A 26865-nucleotide genomic window follows, 5' to 3' on the forward strand; every position below is an offset into this window, starting at 1 on the left:
GCCGCGGTCCTCCCGCGCGCCTGGCGGCGTCCCCGCGCGCCGCCGTCCTTCCGCAGCCCCGTCCCGCCCCCGTCGGGCGGGCCAATGGGCGCGGAGCGCTGCCGGCAGCGGGCGCCGCGCCGCTGAGGGGAGCGAGGAGGCCGCGGGCCGGGCCGGGCCGGGCCGGGCGAGGCCGGGGCCTCCGCTGTCCCCTTCGCAGCGCTTCCCGGCTGGAACCCTGGGGATGGAGCCTGTGGGCCCGGCGCAGCGCGGCGCCGTCAGGGAGCTGAGGTGAGCGGTCGGGGGGCGGAGGGGCGGCTCGGCGTGAGGCGCGGGTCCGAGCGCGGCTTTTCCCAGGACGGGAGAAAAGTAGCTGAGTCGTTATGTAATTAGCTGAGAATTAGCGAAACTTGTGTTTCTGCTTGTTAACAGGGAGTTATACTAATTGGCGATGTTACGTAGTCATATGAAATAGAGGAGAAAAGCTGATTTTCTGATTTGAAACCGTCGGTACTGGAGGCGTTTCAGGGAGGCTTATTGAGTATTGTTTGGGTCCTTGGGGCTTTCCAGAGACCTACTTACGTTTAATGAGGGCAAGATCTACTGCGCTGGCTATTAGTGTGTCTAGTGTCGCAAATTTGTCGCTTTTCGTGAGGAGGAAGAAGCTTGAATAAATCTTTAGCTTCTGCTTTTACGGTGTTTTTACATTGCGTCTTCACACTGTGTCCTGTGTGGCGATAAGTTGCGGTGTCTCGCACTGTGGTCTTGGTTCACTAGAGAAGTCTACTTAAAGGGTAGTTGAGTAGCTGCCTATAACTGGAAAATTAAAAAAAAAAAACACCAATGAGCACTAACATTTGCTCAAAGATCTTAAGTGTCATCTTAACACAGTACGGTAAACACTATGACCCTAAAAAATTCTCTGCTGTGGAGTAATTTCATGAATCAGGTGACACTAAGTAATGTCTTCATCAGTTTGCTTGTAATTAGGAACGTGTTTGCATGAAGCGTGCTTGAGACTGTACTCTAGTGGTACGGAAAGCTTCCAGAACAGTTTGAGCAGTATCCTCCTCTCCTCCCTTTGGTGAAGGCTGCCTTTGCGGCATCAGGTGAAAACCGGTATCACCCTGATCTCCACTCCCTACCGTGGGCAGTGCTGGTACCGCCCTGTGAAGTGGCCGGGGGCTTCAGTAGACCTTTGAGACTGCATAATGCTGTAGGTTATTTGCTTTGCAGATGCATGTACATTCCTCACTATTAAGTTTTTCCCGCAGACATAGTCATAACCTACAGTGAAACTGAATTGTTAGGGATGTTCTTGAAATTTTTACAAGTATTTTTTCTTTTGGTGTAAATTCTAGCACTGCAGTCTTTCCTGGGTTCTTATCAGTAATGTGGATACTGGGTGCTTTGAGGAATTTAGTTTCTGTCAGTAATGACTGATGACTTCAATATTATTTCAGTTTTGTTTAATCAGATAATTGCTTACGAAATTACTGACTGGAGGGTGTTCCCAAGTGATACATCTCTGATGGCAGAATTAGATCTGCAACATACCTTTTTTTTTCCCCCTAGAAATTTGTTTTGGAATAGCTTTTGGCTGACTTCAGCGTAGTCTTACGAAGAGAAACTATGGGTGAGAGAAATTATGGATCATTTTAGTCTGGTATGCAAGGTCACTTTCCAGCTCTTCCACATACAGTGTGTGTCACCTTGAGCAGGCGGTTGACTGGGGGATAAAAATATGGTCCTAATAATGGATGTATTGGTGTGATTCACTATTTAACTATCAGTGTTTTCTGATAGGACCTTAAGATGGATGGAAAATTAACAGCTTATTTTTTAAGTCTGTCTGACGTGTAACAAGACTGACGGTAAAGTGAATCCCTTTTTAGAAGCTGTGATATTGAAATTACCATCTTATAAAGAAACAATAAGCAAGTCATATGACATGTGAATGTTTCTGACAGAGCTTGAGAGGAACGGTACCTTTGCTTGGCTCTGGTCAGAACTGTGTATTTGTATGTTTGGGAGCTGGAGATTATATTTCTACTAGCGTACAGATGGAGGCACATGATTGATTCAAATCAACAGTAAATTCTTTTAAATCTTGAGCTTATAGAATTAACCACATTAAATCTATTATGAAGAAACAATTCACTGTGTGAGGTAGGATGTGATTCCAGCTTTTGTAACAATCCATTGAGTGTGGTGGTAATGCTACAGTTTTTTTCAGCGTTGCTGCATCTACATTTGTCCTGTTGTGTTAGAAGCAATGCTGAATTTCACACGAGTGAAAACTTGATCTGGAAGACCCTTAGCCATCTGTTTCTTTTATACTTAGGATTTTAATGGGCTAGTTCTTCAGAGTGTAGTTATTCTTTTCTTTTGAGCAAATGGCATCCTTCAGTAGTGAAGATGCATTTCAAGATTCAGCAGCGCTCTCCCTAAACGATTTAGAAAGCCTGCACAACTTCCGCAGCCGGTCTGCAAGTTTCAGCAGCACAGGGTCCAGCGGCCGCTTGCAGCTCCGTCAACGAGTAGCCCAGCTCATGGCTTGTGTAGAGGACATCAGTTCGGATGATGAAATTCATGAAGAAGTGTCTCGCACTCTAGATGAAGCTTTCCTTATCTGGGGGAAAAAGCTGAAGGATAAGTGGCAAGAATTCAGGTTTTATTCCCTCTAGTTGATTGTTTTTGTGTTATTGTGGGGTTTTTTTCAATGCTAGCTAATAAATACATTTCTGGTTGATGAAAAGTGACAGAAAATCTTTGTTTTTTCTAGACAGAAATTCTGTGGGGAAATTAGATGCTCTTAGGGTTGGTTACCTGTTCACGTTTCAATTTTAGCATTGGTTTTGTTTGATTTTTGTTTACTTTTTTGTAGACTACACTTAGTTACCTGGAATGTGGGCACAGCTTCTCCGCCTCCTGATGTCACTAGTTTACTTCAGCTCAATTCACTGGGCCCAACTATGGATATGTATGTTATAGGGTAAGTATGTGTTCGAGAACTTGCTTTGTCAGTTTATTGCAAAACTGCTAAGTCTCAACAGCTTACTGCCCATTTTGGGAGGACTGTGCTATGTGAATCACTGCCTAGGAGGTGGTTTAACATTATTGCTAACAGAAGGTGAAGACTAGAGTTAGTGACTTAGAACAGAGATAATTTATAGCAAGAGAATCTCTCCTTTCTGCTGTTGTTCTGTGACAAAATATAGAATACCTTTTTTCTAAACACACACGTTTTTGGCTGCTGTTTTCTTTGTTGGCACATAGAGGCATATTGATTTTGATATGAATGTTATCCACAATTCATTATGTTTTAAAGAAACTAGTGCAAGCTTATTAGGCAGAATCTGCCATCATGTTTTCCAAACTTTCTTGAAATTTTAAAGACCTGACAGTTAGGTTATTTGTCATAACATATCTTGAGTCTAGCATTGTCTTAAACTCTGTTTTCAGGTGTACATAAGCTCCTTTAACTTTGTTTTTCTCAGTGTTAGATGTGTTTGACCTGTGGGTGGGTTAAACTGCTTGTAAATGAGAAACTGAACAGCAAGAAATTGCTGACTTACGCTGAGAGAGGTTTGTTAGGAAGTTGTAGTCTGTGTTCTGAAAAGGTTGGATGAATTCTGTCAAAACCAGGTGATACAGTGCGAGTAATCTTGATGTATTCAGCTTGCAGGAGGTGAACTCAAGAATCACAAATTTTCTGTCCGACTTGGCATTTGATGATCCATGGAGCATTTTTTTCATGACTGTGTTGTCTCCATTGGGATATATCAAGGTAATTGTTTACATCTCTTAAGTGTCACAGCAGTGAAGGAAAATGTCTTCCCCAGCTCCATTCAGATTCCCCTCTCAAAATCTCCATAAAAGATAAGTTGATGATGTTTTTTGCAGGCGTCAGTCACTTTCATAGGTACACTTATGTTAGAAGTGATTCTTCATCACACTTATGTTTTCCTGCGTTGTTGATAAAGGCAATTTAAATTTTTCTCTATTAATAATGTCCTTGATTTTAGCAGTAAAAATTGGATATATGGATTTTCATTTCTCATTTGGAATAGCTGGGCAGTTTTGATGCCTTTGCAGCTCAGACGACAAACAGCAAGAAGTTGTTCAGATATACTGACAATGGCCTGTGTAAGTGCTGCAGAACCATGTGATGAATAGAAAAATACTCCTGTGGTAATATGAACACATTCTCAAGGAACAGAGTAACAAAGATTATTTAAAATGCAATGTGATGTAAACTTACACTCAACAGCATATTTCTTGTGGCCACAATATCTCTCTCTCTCTCTTATTTGTAGAAAGTTTTTTTGCTCTGTGAAATATTGGGGAACTGTATTGTGATGCTTCTAATGTAGTCTGCTTAAGTACCTGCTTTCACTATAAATATCCCAAACAATGGCAGTGGTTTTCGTTAAGATTGGTAAGGTTTCTTTTTCTTTTTTTTTTCCCCAACTTGTTTGCAGGTGAAAATAAATTGCATATATGTAAAACAGGATTTTAGTGGGTATATATATTTTTCTGAGGACTTTATTTTTGATTGAAGACCTAGAACATTGTATGGTAGTTTAAATGACAAGAGTTTTGGTAATATCTGGGGCATAAGATCAGCTAAAGTACTAACTATTTTAATAATGCAAACAATAAACATAGGAGGATATCCTGAATTTCTCTAATAAAGAGATATTAAAAGCCTTTTGAATGTTGTATTGGTTTTGTAAATCAAGCATTACTTCAGGGTGATTTTTCTCAGATGATTGTATTATCTGCATGCTAACCAGACTCAGCAGTTGTGCCATTCTTTTAACTGTAATTAAACAAAACAAAGGACCCATTGGGAATTATAAAAAGGAAAAAATCCATCATTCATTCTAGTGTAAGTGATTGCTGATAAACATTCAAAATCTGGCTGTGGGCTGGCATTCAGGCCCTGTATACAGACAGTTAAAAAGAATTCCTAGTGGTATGCGTGGTTGATTTTGAATTCTAATTTCGAAATGTGGCACTTTGGACACACTAATGAATGGATGCTGCCACCTAATGGTTTTCAGCAGGACTTGATTAGCTCTAATAATAAGAGGGGACTGTCAAGCCAGGTCAAAATCAAAACCGGCAGTGAGGAGAGCTTATGCTAGGACTTATCTGGGAAGTTGGCGAGGAGGAGAGGAACAGTAACCCCTTCTTTGCTGAGCTGTGACAAGTTTGGGTGTAGAGGGGTAGTTGTCATCCTGGGGGCATTCTGTCCCTTCAATAGCAGGGTCCATTTTCAGAGTGTTAAGTTGGTTGGAGTCAGTCAATTCTTTCACCATAAACAGAATCGCGTTCCCTCTATGAAAGGTCTTTGCTTGATTTGGCCCTACATATTGGTGGGACTAGGGCTAGTTCCAGCAGGGGAGGGATCCATTGTGGTTTGATGTTCAAGACCTACAGAGAGAAGAGGATTCATATGGTGAGAAATGTCTGGGGACTGGCCTACAGCAGAATGAAATATAGCAAATAATAAAGGGACTGAAAGATCTTGGTATCTCATGAACATAATTATGGAAAGGAGAATAGTGGTTACACCAAATGTTTGATCATATACAAATATTTATGCATTATCTAGTAATTGTGATTCATCATTTCAACATACTGTTTAGTATTTTGTTGGGTTCAAGGACAACGAAAACATTAACAGTATTCTGAAATCATTTAATTGTATAGATGTGGAGGCAAAGAAAGGAGGAATTCTGTTTTAAATTTTGGGCTGAGTTTGCGTACTTCTGCAGCAGTTGTATAGTCAGTGTTATTCTTAATATCAGGTTTTATTCTAATGTAGTCTTTCTCTAAGTTCATCCAGCATAGAATTGAACTACAATTAATATATTTCAATGTCTGTATTTTAAATTGAATCGTTATCATTAAAACAAACACTTAAAATTAATTTTGTGTCTCATGCCAGGAACATTGTAAAGTTCATGAATTTTTAATGAAGAACATCTTTGCTAGTCTATTTCCACACACACAAAAAAAAACCCCAAACCACAAAAAAAAAACCCTTAAAGCTTAAACAGTGTCTTACGTGCTTCCTAAGCATCTTTGCTTTGGAAGTGTTCGGTAAATCAGTTTTTACAGGCATTGCCAGCGAGAGTTACTGCTGTTTGCAGCTCATTGTTTTTGCAAATGCCTAGGAGTAACTGCTGTGCTTTTTAGGCATTTTAATGGCATTTAGAATGATTAGTTAGATGCTGAAGGATGTTTCAGTTTGAAAAACTTGCTCCTGTTGGAGGACTTGTAGGTGTGCACTATTAAGGTTATAGGTGAAAAATCAAGGATTTTGTTCTTCATGAACAGGATGCTTAAAGGTAGAAACAAGAGGCTGGTGAGGCAGAGGAAAGGTCTTTAAAGATGTTTGGGCAAATACACATGTTTTGAGGTCAACTTCAGATTTGTAATGTAATGTTACAACTCACGTTAATTAGTTGAGAGACTCATCAAAATTGTTTATAAGCAACTCTACCTAAGAACGTATTCTTTACAGCACTGAAATCTGTCTGCATTTACTGTGTCACAGTATTGAAGCCAGGCTTGGCAAGGGAATTGCATGACTTCTGCTATGGCGTTCTTCACCTAAAAGCTCCTATGAAGTAGACCCAAGGAATTCCGAATACCTCCCTGGAAATGACCATTCCCTCTTTCGTATCTCTTCCAGCTCTCCTCCGTTCGCATGCAGGGATTACTACTTCTCATCTTTGTGAAGCACGTCCACCTTCCTTTCATACGGGACGTTCATACCCACTACACACGCACAGGCCTGTATGGATACTGGGTGAGAAAGTATCTGAGAGTTGATTGCCTTGGTTACTTGTGCCTCTAAATAGTTTCATGGTGGGAGAGAGGAGATATGGTTTACTTAAAAACGAATAGACTGACAAGCAGTGAGACTCACTTCTTTGAACCCTGCATGCAAGTGCGCAGCACAGACTGTAATTTTATCAGTTTATTAGCTGATATACAACAACTTATTCATTTAAATCTAAATAGCAAGATTTAAAAATTTATAGGTGGTCTTAATAGTTACGTTTGCAGGTGTTGACTATAGTTTTAGAGAACATTGTTAATCTTCCATACCAGGGAAACAAAGGAGGAGTCACCATTCGCATGTCCCTCTATGGTCATACAATTTGTTTCATGAACTGCCACTTGCCAGCTCACATGGAGAACACAGAGCAGCGGCTGGATGACTTTGAGAAAATTCTGGAAATGCAGTTTGAAGGAGAGAATATTCCAAGTACCTTGGATCATGAGTGAGTTGTTCAGACCCTATTCTGTCTGTGTTTTTTTTAATCTGTTGTATGGTAAAACTCATGCACTGAAGAGTTTTGGTTTTGGAGTTTTCATCCATCGTTTTTATTTTAAATGTCTTTTCAGCCTTGACCCTAAATCCTGGGAGGAAAAGATAACCTGAAAGATGGAGGTCTATTTTGCAAGACTGTTCTCTTCCAGTCTTAAATTACATTAAATTTGTTAGCATATATACTGCACGTGTGATGTGCTGGAGAGCTTTAGAAGCTAAAGCCTGTTTATATAAAAAATCCTTTAGATCACTATTAAATGTTTATCCTCCTCCCTTTTTTGGGGAGATTTGTGTTATGTTTTGGGCAGTTTTTATTTCTGTTGTAATTTTAGCATCTGGCTGAGGGCTTCTCAGCCTTTAAAACCTTGATTGATGATTTCTGTAGCTATATGAATTATACTTCCCTCAGGTGTCTCACAAAAAAAAACACCCAAAACAAACCTGATTTGGGCCACTAATTGAGCTCTTGTTCCTTAATTCTGCAGGAATTATTTGTATGTTCCATTGTTTTCATGTGCTGGAGTCTAAAGATGGTAATAGAACCACTTAAAAAAGGGTTGAGAAAAACATTTTAGTTTGGCAATTTAAAATTTTTTTTTATATCTATAGAACTGCCAGGACAGATAAATCCGGAATAGATAGTAATATAAGTAATATTGCTTTAATTGTTAATGAGTTCATTAAAATTAGGTAAAAATGTATGACACATCAGTTTCAAAATCATTACTTTTCCTATCTTAGTATAAGTGTTTGATATTTCAATTTAATGTGTTTCATTTTCTTGATTATGTGCATGGGCATGCACCAAATCACCTACTGTCATCTTCTAAGAAGAAATTACAAATGGCATTAAAATAAAAGTTTTGTTTCTATAAGATCAAGTTTGGGGTATCCACCCCTGAACAAAACGTTGAAAGTAGGGATTTTCAAAGAGAAGTTAATTTACTTGAAAAGACAGCTTTCCTGTCGTTTAAAACATTGCTGATAATACACTCCAGTGCTTCATAATAATAACTTTCTTTCCTAATAACGATAGAACACCCAATATGTATCCCATATTATCCCATATTTAGTGCTTTCCCAAGGCACTAAACCAGAGCTCCGAGTTAGTGGATTAACATAACCAACTGGTGTATAGGTCATGAATTTTGTGAATTACTTTACCTACTGTTAAAATTTAATTCTAAATCTGTCTCTAATAGAGATGTAAGTCATTAGGAGACTCAGGATAAGTTAATACCCAGGCAGTAATGAGCAAGCGGCAAGAGTGTGAGGGACTTAATTTACTATTTCAATTCCTTTAAATTTTTTGCTTAGCAGCAGGTTGTCCCTGTGTAAGCTTATCTGTAACTACTTAATGGTTGTATTTAAGCTGTTTAGGTTAAGTAATATAAGTGATTAGAGCACCTAATTAGCGTAATGGCTTATATTCTACTGAATTCCTCCTTCGTGTTAATGGATTCCTATAAATCTTCCTTGGTTTTTTGATTTTCTTTTTTTTTTTTTTTTTTTAAGTGTTCTCTTCTGGTTTGGAGATCTGAACTTCCGGATAGCAGATTATGGCATACATTTTGTCCGAGAATCAATAAATAACAAGCGTTACAATCTGCTGTGGGAAAAGGACCAGGTATGTTGTCTTAATCTGTTTGGGAGTTTTAGTTGGTTGGTTTGGTTTTTAATGCATACAAACACAACACGATAGTTAACATTACCTCTTGAGTTTCTAATTTCTATTAAAGAACACAAATTCAGAGTAATCATGAGGTGGAACAGAACTAGCTGTTTGCTCTCTCACTTCTCAGTCATAAGCCCCAATTAATTGCAAACTTTTTCTGCTTTTGTTTAGTTTCTTACTCATTTACAGTGCTCATGTTTCAGTGAAGCTTTCTTTGGACTTCATGGCTCCTCACCTTAATTTCTCCTCCTTTTTCTTCTCCCAAGAATTATTTTTAAGAGAAGCTTGTTCTGGAATTTGTTTTGAGTAGAACTGCTACAAAACTTTTAAACAGATCGTGTCAAGCGTTCTGGCAGTAACAGAGAGGCACTTCTGAATTTACCTTTCCAGATATGTTGTACTGACTGAGATGTTGAATTCTTCTTAGAAGATGCTTTCTCATCTCCTTTGCCAATTGCCCTTTAAGCTCTGATTTTTAAACATAATATTTAAAAGTTACTTTTTTATTTCTGCAGTTAAATATGGCAAAAAAGAAGGAAGCGTTTCTTCAGGAATTCATAGAGGGTCCTCTGCAGTTTAAACCCACCTACAAGTTTGACCTTTATTCGGATGTATATGATACAAGGTAAAAGCATAAGATGAGTTTAGACGTGGAATATTAGAATGAATGTGGTGCTTGACTAAGTATCACTTTAGTAAGCAAACCTGAATTTCCTGGATGTACTGGTTAACCAGGGCTATTGAGCTATTCTGTTAGGCTCATTCAGTGCTCAAGTCTGAATAAATGAATATTTCTGGCTGAAGAAGCCTGAGTCTGCTGATCGCATGAGGAAAATAGTGAAAGAACCCAGCTTTCTTTTTAGAAAGACTAGATTAACAGAATAAACCAGTGCTTGTTTAAGCCACTTCTTTTTTGTTCTTTAATACCAAAAGTGCCCATTGGTTGTCAGAAATGAGCAAAAGGAAATGAGTAATTGTCTCCAATTTTTGTTTTCCTTCTCTGTTTAAGCATTTCATTTGATACTGCTGGTATTTGAAAATAAATGTAAATGTGCCTTTATAAATTATTTTAAGTGGAAAATGGAGTAGCTTAAGTTTCCAAAGTTTTTCTCTGACACTGAAATTTGTTGTTAAGTATTAGTCTTATGTTTCAACAGAAAGATAAGTTCCTGTCCAAACAGGGGTTTTGTACTGATCTTTTTCTTTACTTCCAGAGAGCAGAAGTCCCTGTTTTGGTTTAAGTAAGAAGAGAACTTTCTGGATTTCATAGATTTGTAAATATTTCAGAATCAAAACAATGCTCCTTCCTGAGCTTTTGATTTGATTTTTGTGAAATATTTGAAAATCAGATGACAGCTGATTTTCTTCAGGGATTTTCTGAACCTGTCTGAAAGCTGTAGTGTTGTCTACTCTGCTGTTGCACTTAATATTGGAAGTTTATTCATTTGGATGCAAAGACATTTTGCTCCCTAATTCAGTGTGAAAAGATATAATGAGACCAGCAGTAAATCCAGTTAACAAAAAATACTTACAATAATCCAAATCTAGACATTCTAAGAATGAGTCATACCCTAATAGCCTGTCTTGGCTCATTTAAAGAACAAAAAATATGCATATGCGTACTGTGTGCATTCTGCTGTTGTTAAAGCTGGCAGAGGTATTTTGGTGGGATGGGGGGTGATCAGTAGACGTCAAGGCACGCACCCTTGAAAAGTGTGCTTTATATGAAGCACACAGTATTTTGTTATCTTTGATACTTTTTCAAAGTGGATTTTGAGGTTTTGTTTCCCATCTAATATGCCGTTTTCTCTGAAATAGTGAGTGTATTAACTTAAGCTGTTCTTTTGGTATTTTCTTGCACAGCAGAGCAGACATATGACAGCTCATAAAGATTTCTGTCGGTTTATATAATTACTGGAGTAAGTGGGATATGGCCCCTTAGTCATTTAAAATCTTTCCACCTTATTAAAGGTGAGTCAGACTTGTATACGGGAAGGGGTAAAACAAAAGTATGTTGAATATTGAACTAAATGGCATTTCCAGTTTATGATGATTTTGATATTCAAAGTTATTAAACTGACAGTTTTCCTTACACATCCTGCTCATTAACTTTTATAATTCAATCCAGTCCATTCTAATTCCTCTTCCATAGGGTATGATCTTTTCTCCATTTCAATTTGAAGTGATACATCCATACAGAGAGTTGCTGTTAAGTCTTCCTCCCACTACAGAGAGAACCACGAAAGGCTCATGTCTTCTGTTGTTATTGATATGGTATAAAAGGAAACTCTGATTACAGTTTGATGTATTGCCCAGTTGCAGGTTACAGACGCAACTTTCTTGATTATGGAATTTTTAAAGCCTTTTGTTATGAGATAGCAATAGCTTACAGACTTGAAATACAGGCTAGTACAAGTTAGAGGAACTTTAAATAAAGCATTGCTCTGTCACCTGTGATTAGTATAAGCTACCTAAGTTTGGTTTTTGTTAAAAGAAACTTCTCAAATGTTTTAAATAATTTCAAATATCGTTCAGACTCTTCCTACATTTTCCTTAAGTTTATGCCCCTTTCCTCAGAATGACTATACATTTGAAGCTTGGGGCAGTTGCTGTATTATCTCAATTTTCTTGCATGTTTTTATGGCGTGTTTTAGGAGAAAGTATCATTTCCTGTATGAAGCCGACTAACCCATTGAAATGCCCTTCTCCCCTTCATTTTACTCCTCTCTCAGAAACCTATGAAACTTACCTGTGGTAAATGGAGTTGAGTTCAAATTAAGGAAACCTTGGTTGTAAAGCATATTGAACAGAGCTGTAAAATGAAGCTTGAATGCGATTGCCTTCTTTTATTAATATGTATCTGACAGTCTTTCAACTTTGAGTAGATTTTGCACAGTATTCTTAGCTTTTGGCAACTGTTTTTCTTCTCATTTCCTTTTATCTTACACTTCTGCAGTGAGAAGAAAAGAAAGCCAGCGTGGACTGACAGAATTCTTTGGAGAGTGAAAAATCTCTGCCAGCATGCATCAAAAGAAGGCGAATTCTCTGAAGAAGAACAGACAATTTCTGTTACTTTGAATAACTATATCAGTCACATGAGCTATGGCATCAGCGATCACAAACCTGTTACAGGAACTTTTGGGCTTGAGGTGCTGTCCCAGTTATTTTGTTAAGAAAAAGTTTGTTTTACTAAGCCTTGCCTTACAGAAGCTGGTTTTCTAAACTTTGTAAGTCATAATCTCTGTTTCATTCTGGTTATAGTAAAGGCAGCAAATTGCTTTCAAGTTATTTCCATTCAGTTAAGAGTCCCACAGCAGGTGTGGCAGAGAATAACTTGAAAAGAATAACTGAAAGAATGACAGACTTGACTGACTTTTAAATTCTGTTCTTTTGTCTAGTTGAAGCCTCTTCTATCAGATCCTTTGGTCACGCTGAATCCTGAGGGTGAGTGGAGTGCGGAACATGATGTTCTCATCAACTATTCTGCAGTGCCTGAATTCCCAAGCAGTGCTTGGGACTGGATTGGACTCTTCAAGGTAATGTTACCGCATCACGGCTCTTTACTGTTACGAAGATGGTGAATATTACTGGAGGAGGTAGTTGATAGTCTTCTGTCATAGGACATTGTGATTCTTGCTAGTGCAAAACTCTCTGAAATGGTTTTGTATCCTTGATTGACATTAGTTTCTGTATGCCAACAGTTTAGTTGCATTAGCATGCGAGCTTTTCCACACCCTTTAAATTCTCTGCTAAGATAATGTGGTGATTTATTTAAGTAAAATGGTGCAGAAGCTGTGAAAAGGAATTGTCCTTCCCTAATGCCCGCAGTTCAAAAGCTTTATACAGCAAAGAAGAAAAATAAAAGTCAGTGGAAGGGTGAGAGAACAGAGCATTCGCACCCTCTCAGAAACAAAAGATTTGTGCATGCCCCCAAAATGTTTTGATCCTAAAAGTGTTTTAATTACTTCAGTGAAGTAGTAAACATCTCTCTCACAACTTTGAGTTTTCCATGTAGTATGGTTTTTGTTTCCTTCGGAAGGCTGATGGTTTGCATCTTTCTTTGCAGGTGGCTTTCAGGCATGTGAATGACTATGTTACTTATGCTTGGGTAGAAGATGACGAAATTTCTTCAAACAAAGACAGTAAACAAGTAAGCCAATTATATTTCTTTCTAATATAGTTTTCCACAGAGTAGCATTTGAGGTCTATTTGTTTCATATCCCCTTCCCCTTACGGGTTCTGTATCCTCTTTCCCAGTCGAAGCTAATGGGGAGTGATATTATTGTTTAAAATAGTATCTTGTATATAAAATAATATCTTTTATATATATCTTATAATTAGCTTTTTCCTAATTCTTACTAATTTTCAGGTAGTCTAGCACACCTTCTCAGGTGTGATCATACTGCTTAAGGGAATTGATGAAAAAGCAATTTATTCCTGTAGTGACTTTTCATTGTATTAAAAACTACTGTCATTTTATATTTTGGTCTGTTTCTGCCACTGAAATAAGTAACTGTCCATTTTTTCATATGATTGTCAAAGTTGCTCAATGTATGCTAAATATTTATTGTGTGGTTTTCATTACAGTTGTAAGTACCTAATGTTACTAACACAATTAGTTCCAGATATCTTATACAGCTACAGATTAGGGTTTCTTAGACTTTTCTTCATTTTGACTATTGAATGTTTTGGTCCTCTTTAAAAACTGCTGCCTGTTACATAGCTTTCTAGTAGTGATTACCTAAAATGATTTAAAACAAACAAACAAACAAAACTTATTTTGAATACAAATTATCTGTTTCCAGAGGTATTTATCTGAACAAACAGAAATTCAAATTTAATTTTGGATACACAGTGAGTGGAAGGATGGATGCGGTTTTCCAGACAACAATGGAAAGCAGTTTAATTTATTATTAGAGATGTTGTAAGTTAGCATCAAGTTTACAACAAGAGCCCAAATTGTATTGTATCAATATTCTGAATCTCAAAATTTCTCTGATATCATACTATCTATCCATCTCCTATCACCAAGCTTAAAAATCTAAGCACTATGAGTGCTGTTTTAGCAGGATACTGTGGGCTGTAGTTGAGGAACTGTAGGATCTTTAGGACAGTACAAAACGGAGGTGGTGGGTTTGCTCTGCTGTTGCATGTGACAGCTTATTGTCACCAGGAGGCAATTTGTCTCCCTCCTTGCTGCTTGTGGGGCCTTGCCCCTTCCCGTCCAACAGCTCTGGGTTTTATCTAATTCTTGCTGAACCAAGTCAGCTTGCGAACATGGGGAAGGATATTCGCTTTTCCTCCCTGACTTAGTTTTCAGATGGTTTCATAAGTTATTTCTGTCTTCATGCTTTTTAGCTTATGTTTAAAAACTTGCTTATAAATAGTAAATACCAATTTTTATGGTGTCCTGAATGGCAGAGACTGCTTTTTTGTAAGCTTCTTTCTCTGTGGAAATTGCCTATTGCCTATTCTTACTCTTGTTGACAGGTTTACATGAGTGCTGCAGAAATACCTGATATGGGAGGAGAATTTTTGCTCTGTTATTATAGCAATAATTTGCAGTCAATAGTTGGTATCAGCCAGCCGTTTCAGGTAATATATTTGGAAGCTTTGATTAACATTGATGTGATTTTTATTTCTTTTCTTCTCATATGCATCTGAACATAGGTGTGTGCAGCTGTATTAATCCTGGGGAAGGTGGCAACAGAAGTAATCGCAAAAAGGATATGTGCTGGCTAACGTCCCATAAAAGAATTTGCTGATATGCTAAAAGACTCTGAGTAGCTATTTTTGCAACACATCATTGTAATGAAATAAGACAGGTTTCTCTCTCTCAGCTTTCATTTTTGGAACTTCAGGCTCTGTCAGTTAGGTCCCTAGTTTCTGTAAAGATGAGAACTCAACTTAAATGCTGCCAAGTTTCTGACGGATTGTAAGTGAGCTCTTTGTGCTCCGTTCTGTGGTAGATATGCACAGGAGTGCTTCTTGTATATTTAGTCACTTGAATTTGGGAAAGACAAGACAACTGGAACTCAAGTTATTTGTTTAACAGGCTGCTTTGTTTAATTTCTGAAAGGATGACTTAGCCTGCACAGATAAGGTGAAGTGACCAAGCATTGCTTCTTCTGCACAAGCACTTTTTGCCAAATCATTTTGTTTGTGTATAATTTTCCATGCTGTCATGGCTGTGCTAATGTGTTGTAGAATGGTTGAAGTGGAAGTTCTGCGCTGTTGTTGGATGAAGAGATTTTAGAAGACTATGAAACTCCATTACCTTAGGGGATACAGTAATGAAAGTTGCTGGGCTGGCTGGTTTATCGCAGTGATATTTTTCTGTTCATATTTTTCTTTCTATATTGGTGGGAAATATTGCAGACCCAGTATTTCAGTTGTCTCTGAGCTTAATATCTACCACAAACTTGCAGGATGGTTATCAGTTGTATGTGGATACAACACACCATATGCCTTTCTTTTTGGATGACAATGTTTTGATATCAGTTTAGTGGTTTTTTACTAGATTTTTTTTTATTTCATAATTGCTGCATAGGTGCATCACTTCTAATTTTCTCAGTTTCTAGCAAGTATGTAAGACATCTTTATATAATGGTGTATCAATAGTGTAGAGCAACACAGTCTTTCTGCAAATGTTAATTTGTTTTTTAACTACTGTCTTTCTTCTAGATTCAGCCTAACAGAACATTAATAGAAAAGGATCTGTCACAGGAAGAGAACAGTTGGATGCAGAAACCTGACAATCTGGAATCGCATAATGAGTTCTGAAGGCAGAAAGAGCATTTAGTGGTCCTGATTCAGGAGTCAGATAATTCTTTATTTATTTCTTAGTGATTATAAGCTTTTACTCTTAGAAGATGGGGTAAGACAGTGCAAGTAAGACAGGTAGGATTTTTCCGAAACTTTGTAATCTCATAGAAGATAATTTATTGTGCAAACAGATATTTTTATTGTTACAGGGAGAGTAACTCTCTTGCACTGGATGAGAACCGTAAAAATAGCACCTAATGAATGCTGTATGTTTTAAGGTGATAGACATTTCTACTACAATGATTTAACCTAAATGAGTTGCGATCTGTAATAGATTTTTAGGCTTGCTCCTTTTTTGTAGAGGATATTTTATTTACAATACAATATTTACTATGCTGTAACCACTTAATAATTGATTTCCAAATTCTGAGTTTAAATGAAGTTATTTTAAAAATTATTTATTAGATACAGCTAGTTAGCTTGTTTTAAAATTTTATTTGACTTTCAAATGTAAGCTAATTACCTTTTGGGAAACACATGTGGCAACAAGTCCCATGAAAACAAAATCTTTGGAGTGTGTAAATTCTCCTTTGGTAGTAGATCCCTTTTCTTCATGCCTTACTGATAACTGTTTGTAGGATTTTCCATTTTTTCCAGATTGAGATACATTTATCAAAACACACTTTTCCTGATTTTTTTTTATTCTTCTTTTATAAAACAATTTAGCAATTTGCCTATTGTGTTTCTGCCTCTGATTTAAAAAAGTAAAATAAAACCACTTCTACACTAGTCCCTGGCTCAGAGTTAACCAGGATCCCACAATTTCTGAATGAAATTGCTTAAGTTGAGAAATGCTTTAGCATAGGTGAGCAGACCATAGTTCATGAAGCACTTGTTGGCAAAGAGCTAATGGTCATCACTAACCCCGATGGTTTTCTGTTGTCATATTGAATTTAGAAAGCTAAAGCCATATTTAAGTACTTCCTGATACCATCCTGCCACATAATTGCTACACTTACTACAGAGATTATGGGAGTTATAAATGTGGAATTTCAGTGGAACAAGTTCGTTCTTATGGCATAATCTGTGCTATCAAAATGGTAAATCTCTTCAATTTATAGCAATCGGTTTGCAAAATTTCTGGTTTTCTAGAAGTGCTTAGACCTTAATGTATCCTATGCACTTGATGGTGGAGATGGAATAGGAAACAGGACGTACCTTTAAAAACCTGAAAGGTAGTTAGCTTCAGAAATGGTTTTGTTTCTTGATGAGGAAATGGAGGTGTTTGGAAAGGTTTGGAAGAGGCACCAACATTCCACAGAATCTCAGACTGCAGTGCCGGACAAGAGCACTTGTGGGTCTCCCATGTTCTAGATACACAGCTTCGAGCTACCTACTGTGTATGGTAAGTAAAGATAGTTACTAATCACTGTCATGTTGGTTATGGATGGAAAAGAGAAAATTTGGTTCAAGTGGGAGAGCAAAGCAAAGGATGTTGGTGTGTTTATGCTGGAATATTGCTTCAGAACTGAACGGATTCCTTTTTGTTGTTTTTTTCAAAGCCTTAGTATTTTCACGATTCTTTTGAGATAGAAGGTTAACACCTTGATATGACATTTGTTTTGCAGTTACTTGCTTATATCATTCACTGTATAAAATCTTCTGGGGTCCGGGTGTCTTTGTATACTGTGGAAACTATAACATAGGTTAACTGGTTAGATAGTTGCAGTATGGGGTTTAAGAACACCTAGCCTCTGTAAATTTTATTTAGTTGTATCTCAGCTTAATGCTTGGTGTTGGGAACTGTTTCCAGTTGTAAGTAGCGACGGCAGGTTCAGAGGATACTGTGTTCATTGCATGGATTAAAACTGCCTTGAGGTTTACAGTTGGTACATTCCTATTACACTTTGGAACAATATTAGAAACAGTTTTCACATTTGTACCAGTCTTACAAGAATTTGTTTTGCACTAAATCTTTCAGATATGTGACTTTTCATGGCAATTAGGGCATCAGACAAATCCCTACTGAATTGCAGAGAGCTTGCAGTTCTTGAGTTGTACTCTGTTTCTGATTTTACTCGTGTAACCGTATTACCGTACTCCATGCAAGGAGATTCTGTGGAGAGCTGAAAGGACAGTGGTCTTTGAATTCCAGACCACAGCTGGCGATTTATTGTGGACCAAGATCCAGTTTCTTCTAATCAGGGTGCATCTGCTGTTCATGAGCAGCTCAGAGGGGGAGCCATACAGCCACTTTACATGGGCAAGAAACTCAAGATCCTTAATGTTGTACGAGAGCTGATAACCCTCTCAATCACTGGACATAGAAGCTGCGTTTTGTAAACTAATCCTTTGAACCACAGGACTTCACTGAAAATGCCCACAGCAGCTGCGATTGAACCTGCTTGTGTGTTAGTAGGATGCTGCACAGAACTGTATACTTCTTTCTCAAGTATTATGCACACAGTAGCACTTTTGTTTACTCCTGTTACCTATGGTAGCTTTTCAAACTATTCCATGACCTGTAATGATGCAATTTCTGATGAAATTTATCTTTCTTAGAACACCTTTAATTGGATGTTATAATCACTGGAGATGTTTTTATACTCATGTGTTTTCTTTTCATGTACCACTAAAATAAATCCTGGCAGTGAAGTGTTCTACATGGCCTCTATTAATTTGAGAACACATTGGTTTGGGTGGGGAGGATTATTTTGTGCATGGTAACCTTTCTCCAAGAAACTTTGGTCATGTTTAATGTGCAGATACAACAGTATTTTAGAATGGAAATATGTCAGTAATTACATATGCGGTAGGGCTTTGGACTGCAAAAGAAGGGCAAGGACAAATACTGGTTTTCTTTTGGACAAAGTAGATTAATCTGATTTTTTTTTTCCATTTAAATGAATCTAGTATTAAAGGGACTTCTGTTGTGGATTTTCTGCCCCCTTTTCCCCCCATTGAGGAGATCTTGATATTTTCCTTGTAAAAATGCTCAAGCCACTTAAATTGCTTTCTTAATTTTTAAGAACAGGTTCTTCTAAATCCACTTTTTCATAGTGAATTTTTCACAGTATGATTTGAGATGTCTTTTTTGTCTTTGTGAAAGATCTGCTGCATTGTACTTCGTATTTTAAATTTTGTATGTTTTAATATAAATTTGCGTTCAAATAATTTCCATCTAAGGGTAACTTTTCATAATTCCCTGCTGTTAGAGAATTTATTTTACAATAGGAAATATGTCTACCAAGGAATGTTGTCCAGTATAGCCTTATTTAACTTCCATGTATTTCTGATTCCTAGCTAACCTCAGGATGTGCAGTGTATCATTGCACATAGATAGTACAGCTCTGTGTAAACAGGAAATATTTCGAAGATGTCTTGCGTGTTTGTTAGACCCTAAAAATACGTTCTGATAAAGACTATTGTTTCTACTACCACTGCTTCCTTCTCTGCTCTTGGACACTAAGTGACACTCAGATGAACTTGTCTTAATTAATTTACTGCAGTGGAAAGGCCAGTTGAACAAAGCTTGAATTAGGTTTTCCTTGAGAGAGGAAACGATACCTTTTTTGAGAACTCTGCATTACTAACAGGAATATTTCCGATGGCCCTTTCTGTCCTTGGATATAGGGATTCGCTATTTGAAAGTGATTGAAACGAAGGAATTTCTTTTGTAATAACAAGATATAGATATCACAGAAGGTTCCTGGTACTCATCACTGCATGAATACCAATGTTATTTAACTTCATAACTCATGCATTAAGCGGATAATATCCTAGTTTCCTTTCTGTTTTTTCTTTATACCCATCTTGAAAGAGAATGGAGAAAAAGATTTTTGTGTAAAGATGGAAGTGTTTGAGGCCAGTTGTCTATATGCACAGCTTGCTTTCTCTTATCCTTAACTCTCTTTCTTCAGGCTCAGACATTAGAGTACACAGTAGTGCAGAGTAAGCTATTCTTTGTGTGGCTGCTTTGTTCACTTGCCACCTGATGAATCTGTGCAGTACACATTTAGTTACTCTGGAAACTGCACTGCTCAGGAGCTATACTGAACTCGCCTGTTCAGTTGCTTCAACTTGAGAAAAGTCATGTATCTCTGTATGTGCATCGCACCTCCCTGTATTACAGTGGAACTGTCATCTTCTCCTTACAAGGTCTCTGTAATTAAAAGAAGATCTCATATGTGCAATCTAGAAAGTAGCAAGAGAACCTGTGTGGGAGCTTTTGAAGCACAGGTTGGAAGAATCACTGGAGGAAAACAGTGAAGTCAGAGGAAGTATGAGATCTGGGAGTGCAAACTGTCAAGAGGAAATGCAGAGGTGTGGGAAAAATTCAGAAAATAAGAATTTACTAGCACCACAAAAAGAAGAAAAATACTATAGCAAACATTTTAACCTGTTAACCATACTTCGTTTGAAACTGACAGTTATCAAATACAGACATCAGCCCTAGTAGGGAATATTTCGGCATTGTTTATCAAATATGAGCTTTACTGTAACTGTGGTTTTAAAGTCTACTGCTTGGTCTTGGCAGAGACCACACTATGTTCCTCTCTTCCCTCTTCTATTTTGTTCTCTCTTTTATATGTATCTTTTTCTTCAGCCTCTTTCTAGTTCCTTTATCCTTTTCTTTTTTTCCTCTTGTTCTCACTTACTTGTAGCCCATTTTCAGAAGTTTTTTTGCACGTAATTCTGGTGTCTGCATCCCAGAAATCATTCCAGTTAAACAGCCCTCATGTTCTAGACTACTGATCTTTAATTCCTCTATATAGGAAGGGTGGATAAGATAGGCTAGGTATTGCTCCGTATTACTGAGTAGGTTTTGTTTGGGGAAGTGACAGTGATGGTTTTTTTAAATATGATAAAATCTCTTTTTCAGTAGAACCCTATATTGGGAAGTAAGTGGTCAAGGAAACAATTGTTGGACTGGAACAATCTTGTCTGTAACAGCTAAGGGAAGTATAAGAATAATTCCAGGTACGAAACACAGAACAGTGACAGGCCATTTCTTTTCAGTTACTGAACAGAATGGTATTCTCTGTATCTGCTCTTGAATGGCCAGGTGCTTGTTAATCTAGGCAGTTTTTTTGACAAGCAGTATCATCTGGATTTGTAGTAGAGTTGAAAATTCAAATTTGGCTATTCCAAGAAGACAGAAGGAATTGTCCCCTAACAGCAAGTCTTAAAATACCTGATATTTAGATTGATTCCCCCCTCCCCCCCGCCCCCGACATTGGCAGGATATCTGCATCTGTTGGGGGTGTGTGGAGGGGTCATAGGTCTAGATATTGCATTAATGGATGACATGGCTATAGTAAAGCTCTGTAATTGCACTTAAACCAGTGTTCACCAGATTATTTTTATCATGTTGATAGTAGGAATTTTAGTGCAGAAACATGTGCAAGTTAATTTCTTTTGTCATGATGAGTTAGCTACTCAAGGATTCATTTAATAATTATTTAATTCTGCAGTAATTTGAAGAACTTCCTGTAGTTACCATGGGAGCAATCAGTATTTTCTATTGCTCTATCTCTAAACCAAGTATCTTGGAGGCGAAGGTGAAGACTCTTTTCTACATAAAATCTCTTGGTAGGTGTGTAAAGTTTACTGTGTGATTGTTTCGTGCTAATACCTATGAAACGGCATCCGCAGCGACTTGACTGTTCTAAGTCCGCTGGGACTGAAATGGAACATCAACAAAGTTTGCGGCAATAAACACGAACATAAATTTAGGCTTCTTGGAACTGTCTTGACACATTGTAACTAGTGGAAACTAGTCTTGAACTTAATTGTTGTTTCAGCTCACACCTACACTTAGTATAAATACAGAGGTTCATCTCTTCCTCTCACAACAGGGCTCTGAAGCAAAGATTGCAGTTAGTCAAGGTCTTCTCCCAGACTGCTCGGGGAGTTCTGCTGCTGTGCTTTGAAATCAGAACTATCCGTAAAGAATAGAGAGATTTACTAACTTACCTTGGAAAAATGGAACTGCAAATTGAACGTATTCCTACAGGAGAAATCATCCGCGTGGTTAGTCGCAATGGAGAACGCAAGACTGTAAGCCTGTTTTTTATTGTTCTCTTTTCCCTTCTTGTACTGTTAGTTACATGATAACCAACTTCGTCACCATTGTTCTGAACTGAGAAATGCTGGTGCAAAAATACGAGGCTTCTGCAAGACTTGTTGGTCATTGGAGTGACTGTAGCTGTGTTGTGAACATTTTTCTCTCACTAGGATGAAATTAGTAGCAATGAATGTTAATATTAAGTGACTGGGAGTTTAGAAAATTATTAGTGTATGTCCTTTAGAAATACTTCAGTGTACCAAAGTTGGTGTGACTTGCAGTTGGTGTTTGGCCTGGCCGTGTTCATTCTATCAGAATTCTGGAAGCACTTTCAAACTACAAAGGAAGGGAAACAGCTTTGAAAAGAGTATTTTGATCCTCTTCAATATCGATTGTTCATATTGTCACTGGATTCATGCCCTGAATGTTATAGGAAGGTTCACACATCAAAAATTCAGTGGTAGAGGAACATATTAAGGGACTGTTATTAATATCTTGAGGAACTGAGTATTCTGTTAACTTGTGACTTTTATTGACCTGGGTTTAGGGTTTGTTTGTAAGCAAATGGAAAATCCATGAGCTGGTTATTTCTGGTTTGACGTGATAGATGTAAATAGTTAAGAAAGACATGGTACTTTTCTAAGAATAATTTTAGTTTTCAGTACTTGGAATGAATGGCCATTCTGTGTGTTTTGCTTCAGAATATTTTCTAATTGGATTTGTATACTTTTTAATTAAAGGAGTCTAAAGAGAAGGAACGGTGTAAAAACTTTTTTAAATCCTCTTTATGTTTAAATGTACCTAAATGCAACTGTGAATTTATATCTGTCATAGGTACTTATAAACTGTTCAATATATCTTCAGTTCTGGTAGCAGATTGCTCTGGGCAGAGCCATCATGTACTGAAGTGCACATCTGTGCATGTTGCTCCCGTTTCCTAGCATTGTCTTTCTAGTAAGTAATCTGAAACTCGATCTGAAAATTAGCTAAGACATTTACTGTGTGCATTACACAATCGTTAGGCAGAGTCATTTTACTTCAGAAAAACCTGAGAGCTCTGCCTTGTCATAAGAGGAGATAGTGGCAATTGTGGTATTCTTTGGTTTCCAGTAAATGGTCCGGGAATGTTACTGACTTATTTGCAGTGACAGCAGAGGACACTGGCTGGACTGAATTGTCTTTCCCAGAGGGAATTGCTCCTTTAAACCTTATCCCAAATAGCATGTGCCAGGATCCTGGGGGAGACATCAGAGAGAGAAAAGCTATTAGTTCAGCTTTCTAAAAAGTTTTAAATACTTATTAACAGTCCATAAAACTGTAATTTGTTACTTTGAGAACAGCAGTCTGTATTTGTCAAGGTCTGTATTTGTTGGTGCTGCGGCAATGGCCAGAGAAAAGTAGTTTTTGATGTACTGTGCTTTAATACAAACAGAAGCTGCTAGCTGAAGATACTTTAAACTGCTGCAGGAATGGAAAGTGCAGAGCTTTACTGTTTCAGCTCCGTATGCTTCAGTCGGTTAGAATTAAACCATGTGCAGAATTTCCTGCGGGTCCTGGCTAGGCTGCCTCCGGTATTTCACAGGTGTGCGAGACGAACCGAGGTGCGTGTTACTGCACAGAGTGGATGGTTACCTGGGTTCGCTCTGGCTCTGGGGAATCCCTCCAGAGTGAACTGAACCCTTCGTCCTTCTCGGAGAGATACACTTTTGGTGATTCCCACACGTCGGTGGGGAGGGGACGGTGAAATTATCATCGGTGTGCGGGGTTTATCTGTTGTGCGCCCGGCGGGGACTGGCGCGTCTGCACTCCCAAGCGAGAGGGGCGCGGACCGGCCTGGCGGAGGGGCTGACCGGCAGCGTTCCGCTGTCCTGAGCGATGCTCGGTGCGAGCGGGATCCCGCGCCCTGCGCTCCGCGACGGGCGGAGGGCTCCCGGGGCTGCGGGGCCCTGCGCGGCGCCGACGCGGGCGGCGGCGGGGAGCGGCCGGGCTGGGCGGCCGCGGCCCGCCCCGCGGAGCTGACGGCAGGTGAGGGCGGAGGCAGGGCCGCGGCCTCACCGCCCGCACTCCGCATGCCCGGCGCTCGGACATGCTCACTAGCGGCGCGGCGCGGGCTCCCGTGGGCAGTCGGCGCCGAGGCGCTCGCGGAGCCGCCGCAGGGCCCCGAGCCGCGCGTCCCGGGGGGGGCGCGGAGCGCAGGTGAGCGGGGCGCGGAGCGGGGGCCGAGCGGCCTGCCCGCGGGAGGGCCGGGCCGGGCCGGCCGCAGCTCGAGGGAGGGGTGGCCGCGGCCGCGATCCGCCGCCCCGCGCTCGCCGAAAGGCGCCGGGGCTCGGCCACATGGCCGCGGGCTGCCGGGAGCACGCTGCCGGCTCGGGGGCCGCGCCGGGAGGTGCAGAGGGGAGCCGGGGGCGGCACCGGACGGCGCCCGGGAGAGGGCGGACGGCCGCGGCTCGGCCGTTCCCCCGAAGTCAGCGACCTTCCCGGAAACTCTGAAATTTCCACGGTAGAAACAAATGACCCTTTCACAGCATCCTGGCGGCTGCACGGCGTGTCCCCGGCAGCCCGGAGGAGTCCCTCCCCTCCCCTTCCGTAACGTTACTAAATACGCTCCGGTAACGCTTCCCTGATCGCACCCCGAATGCAGCGAGCCCCCCGCCGGGAACGGGGTGCCGCCTGCCGAGGCTCGCGTGGGGAGCGGGAGCTGGAGTGAGGACGGGTGTGGCTGGGCGTGGGGGCAGGAGAAAGACTGCTCCTGAGCTGAAACGTGGCCGGTGTGTCGGGGAGGTCCTGCCTTGTTCTTCTGAAGAATGGCTTTCTGTACACACCTGACTTGTTTTATACGTTCTCCTGTTGGTTGTTGTGTGTTTACTGGTTATATGCCCTGCTGCGGATAGCACTTACATTTATACTGGAATAATTCTTCCTTGTTTGCCAGTGCTTGCACAGGTGCCTAAAAGCACTTCATGAAGAAAGCTCGGTGTGTTTAGCCCTCTCTTAGAGGTGGAGATGTTGTCAAACACCATAACTCCTCCAGCTTAGACCACAGGTCTGTATCCCCACTGAGACTTGAGGATCCCCATCCGTTGTGCTACTTTCTACGCCAGTTTTTCCCTTTTCTAATATACCTGAAGTTAATCGCTTTAAGTGACAGTGATTTATGGAAGGAATCTGACTCTGTGCTGAATGGATGTCTCATTCTAGTAACTTGAACTTTCCAAGTAAGCTGGCTTGATCTGCATCCTCGTGTTTGGGAGGATTACAGAACAAAAATGATTCTGAGATAGGATACAGAGATTGTTCTGGTATTTATTCTTTCTGTGACTGTTGCTTGAGGTGGAAGGCTTCTCCAGAACTACTTGTAGATGGCAGCTGCCTAGTTTTAGAAAGTGACAAATGAGAAAATTTGCTTGGTTGGTGGGACAAGCCATGAAAGCAGAACCACATCTTAGAGTAATTGGGAAGAAAGGCATTTTTCTTTCATCTCCTTTTGGAGCAATAGATAATTACCAGTTGTCAGCAGCTTTTCAAAACTCCTTTAGAAACTGCCTAAGGCTTACAGAACTGATGAGTTCTTAATTTTTACGGTAGGCCCTGGTATGGCAACCACTGTCATAACACTTAAGGATTTTCAGTTTTGATACTGGATATAAACCTATGTTTTAGGGAGAACCAGTGTAAATACAAATCTCGTCTTCTATTCTGCCTGGCAGGGACCAATGGAGTGCTAGACTGTACGCATGCTATCCTAATTTAGCATGACATAAAGGATAGATCTTTTTTTTTAAAAAAAGTCTGAATCATAATATACTGAGGGAGTGAGAGATCCCGTGTGACTCAGGATCCAGAGTGTGGAATTTCTGTTGTCTTTTGCATAACTAATAGCAAAAAAACTTATGATTTATGATGTGCCTTCAGAATTTATAATATCTATAAGAGAAATCATATAGATCCCACAAAATCGTTCAAGCCAGGTAGAAGTTGTTGTGTTTTTTTTTTTTTTAAATTTGATCTATGCCCACTGGAGGAAGGACAGTAGAAAACTGGGGGCGAAGGAAGCTTAATAACAGATTAAATATGGCATTCCTTTCTACGAATAAGCTCAAACTCTGTGGATGCCTTTACGCAAAGGTAAGATAGTATTAGTCTTGTTCCAGTACTATTCAGACATTCGGGATTTTTCTGTTGTTTGTAGTGTCGTGTTGCTGATAGGACCTAGCCTTACTGTGTTGGGAACTGCATGCTTTCTAGGAACTGCACAAATTCCTTTACCCTGTCAAAATGGACAGTCTGCACCAAATGCAGGAGAAACAAACTGCAGCAGCTGGCCACAGTCACAGAGCAACATATAAACTATAGCTGCTGTGCGTTTCAGTCCATTGCCCCCTCCCTCAGCCAAGTGCTCTCATCTGGCAGTTTTGAATAGTTCCAGCATGCAAAATGTTAAGGATCACTGGGCTAGAGCACTTTGCCTCCCAGTTTGAAGGAGTAACGAGTGAGGACTCTTGACGGGGTGCTTTCAAATAACTAATGCCTTCTGTAGGACAAATTTATATTTGGAAAAACGCAATGTGTTACTGGTGCTGCAGAAAAGGAGGTGGAGAGAACTTAAAGCACAGCGGATTTTCCTAAGGATGGTGTGTCCTACTGCCCTTTGTAAGTGATGCAAATGTAACTAAATCATTTGTCCTTTCGTACAAGCTAAAGGACCATTTATAAAGGCGTATTTATAAGTTTCCAAAATGTTGCTGTGGGGAAAACCATTTATGTTGTGCTTTGGCTTCCCTGTATCGGTGACAGTCAAACGTGGTTAACTTTTCAGAACCAATCCAAATTAAAACTGAGTAGGCAAAACAAACAGGTAATTTGTCTGGAGCAGTTTCCCAGCTCAACTCATCGTGTGAGCACGTGAATATCTCCGCCTGCACAAAGAATACGATGGCACGGGAAGAAATGGCTGGGATCAGGTGAGGACTGCTCCGTTGGTAGCAGCAGTGCTTTGTACTGGCACAAAGCGATTGCAATGATAGC

General features: G+C 39.6%; 2 protein-coding genes across 8 annotated transcripts in view; both read left to right on the forward strand.

Annotated features, from left to right (window-relative positions):
• Positions 1-105: 105 nt before the first annotated feature.
• Positions 106-18436, forward strand: INPP5K (inositol polyphosphate-5-phosphatase K). 4 transcript variants are annotated; one of them, XR_012676593.1, is made up of 13 exons: positions 106-270; positions 2867-2974; positions 3661-3769; positions 6689-6805; positions 7111-7283; positions 8849-8960; positions 9524-9633; positions 11965-12157; positions 12407-12544; positions 13075-13158; positions 14499-14603; positions 15693-17178; positions 17929-18436. XR_012676593.1 is itself a non-coding variant. In XM_075168767.1 (12 exons), the coding sequence occupies exons 1-12, from the start codon at positions 224-226 to the stop codon at positions 15789-15791; spliced, it is 1395 nt and encodes a 464-aa protein (XP_075024868.1). In that variant the 5' UTR covers positions 106-223; the 3' UTR covers positions 15792-18436. The 4 variants fall into 4 exon arrangements, 3 of the variants coding, with proteins under 3 accessions (XP_075024868.1, XP_075024869.1, XP_075024870.1); XM_075168767.1 differs by having other exon boundaries at positions 15693-18436; XM_075168769.1 differs by lacking the exon at positions 106-270 and adding an exon at positions 2361-2650 and having other exon boundaries at positions 15693-18436.
• MYO1C (myosin IC) overlaps positions 17041-26865 on the forward strand; it is a 65009-nt gene continuing 55184 nt past the window's right edge. For 2 of the 4 annotated variants that reach the window (XM_075168762.1, XM_075168763.1), the window contains exon 1: positions 17041-17178. In XM_075168762.1, coding sequence (XP_075024863.1) covers positions 17041-17178 — 138 coding nt within the window. Of the gene's footprint in view, positions 17179-21631; positions 21834-23938; positions 24037-26865 lie in introns of those variants that run through there. The other 2 variants (XM_075168765.1, XM_075168766.1) reach the window with 2 other exon arrangements.

The sequence above is a fragment of the Calonectris borealis genome, chromosome 19 (genome assembly GCF_964195595.1).
Source record: "Calonectris borealis chromosome 19, bCalBor7.hap1.2, whole genome shotgun sequence".
NCBI lineage: Eukaryota > Metazoa > Chordata > Aves > Procellariiformes > Procellariidae > Calonectris > Calonectris borealis.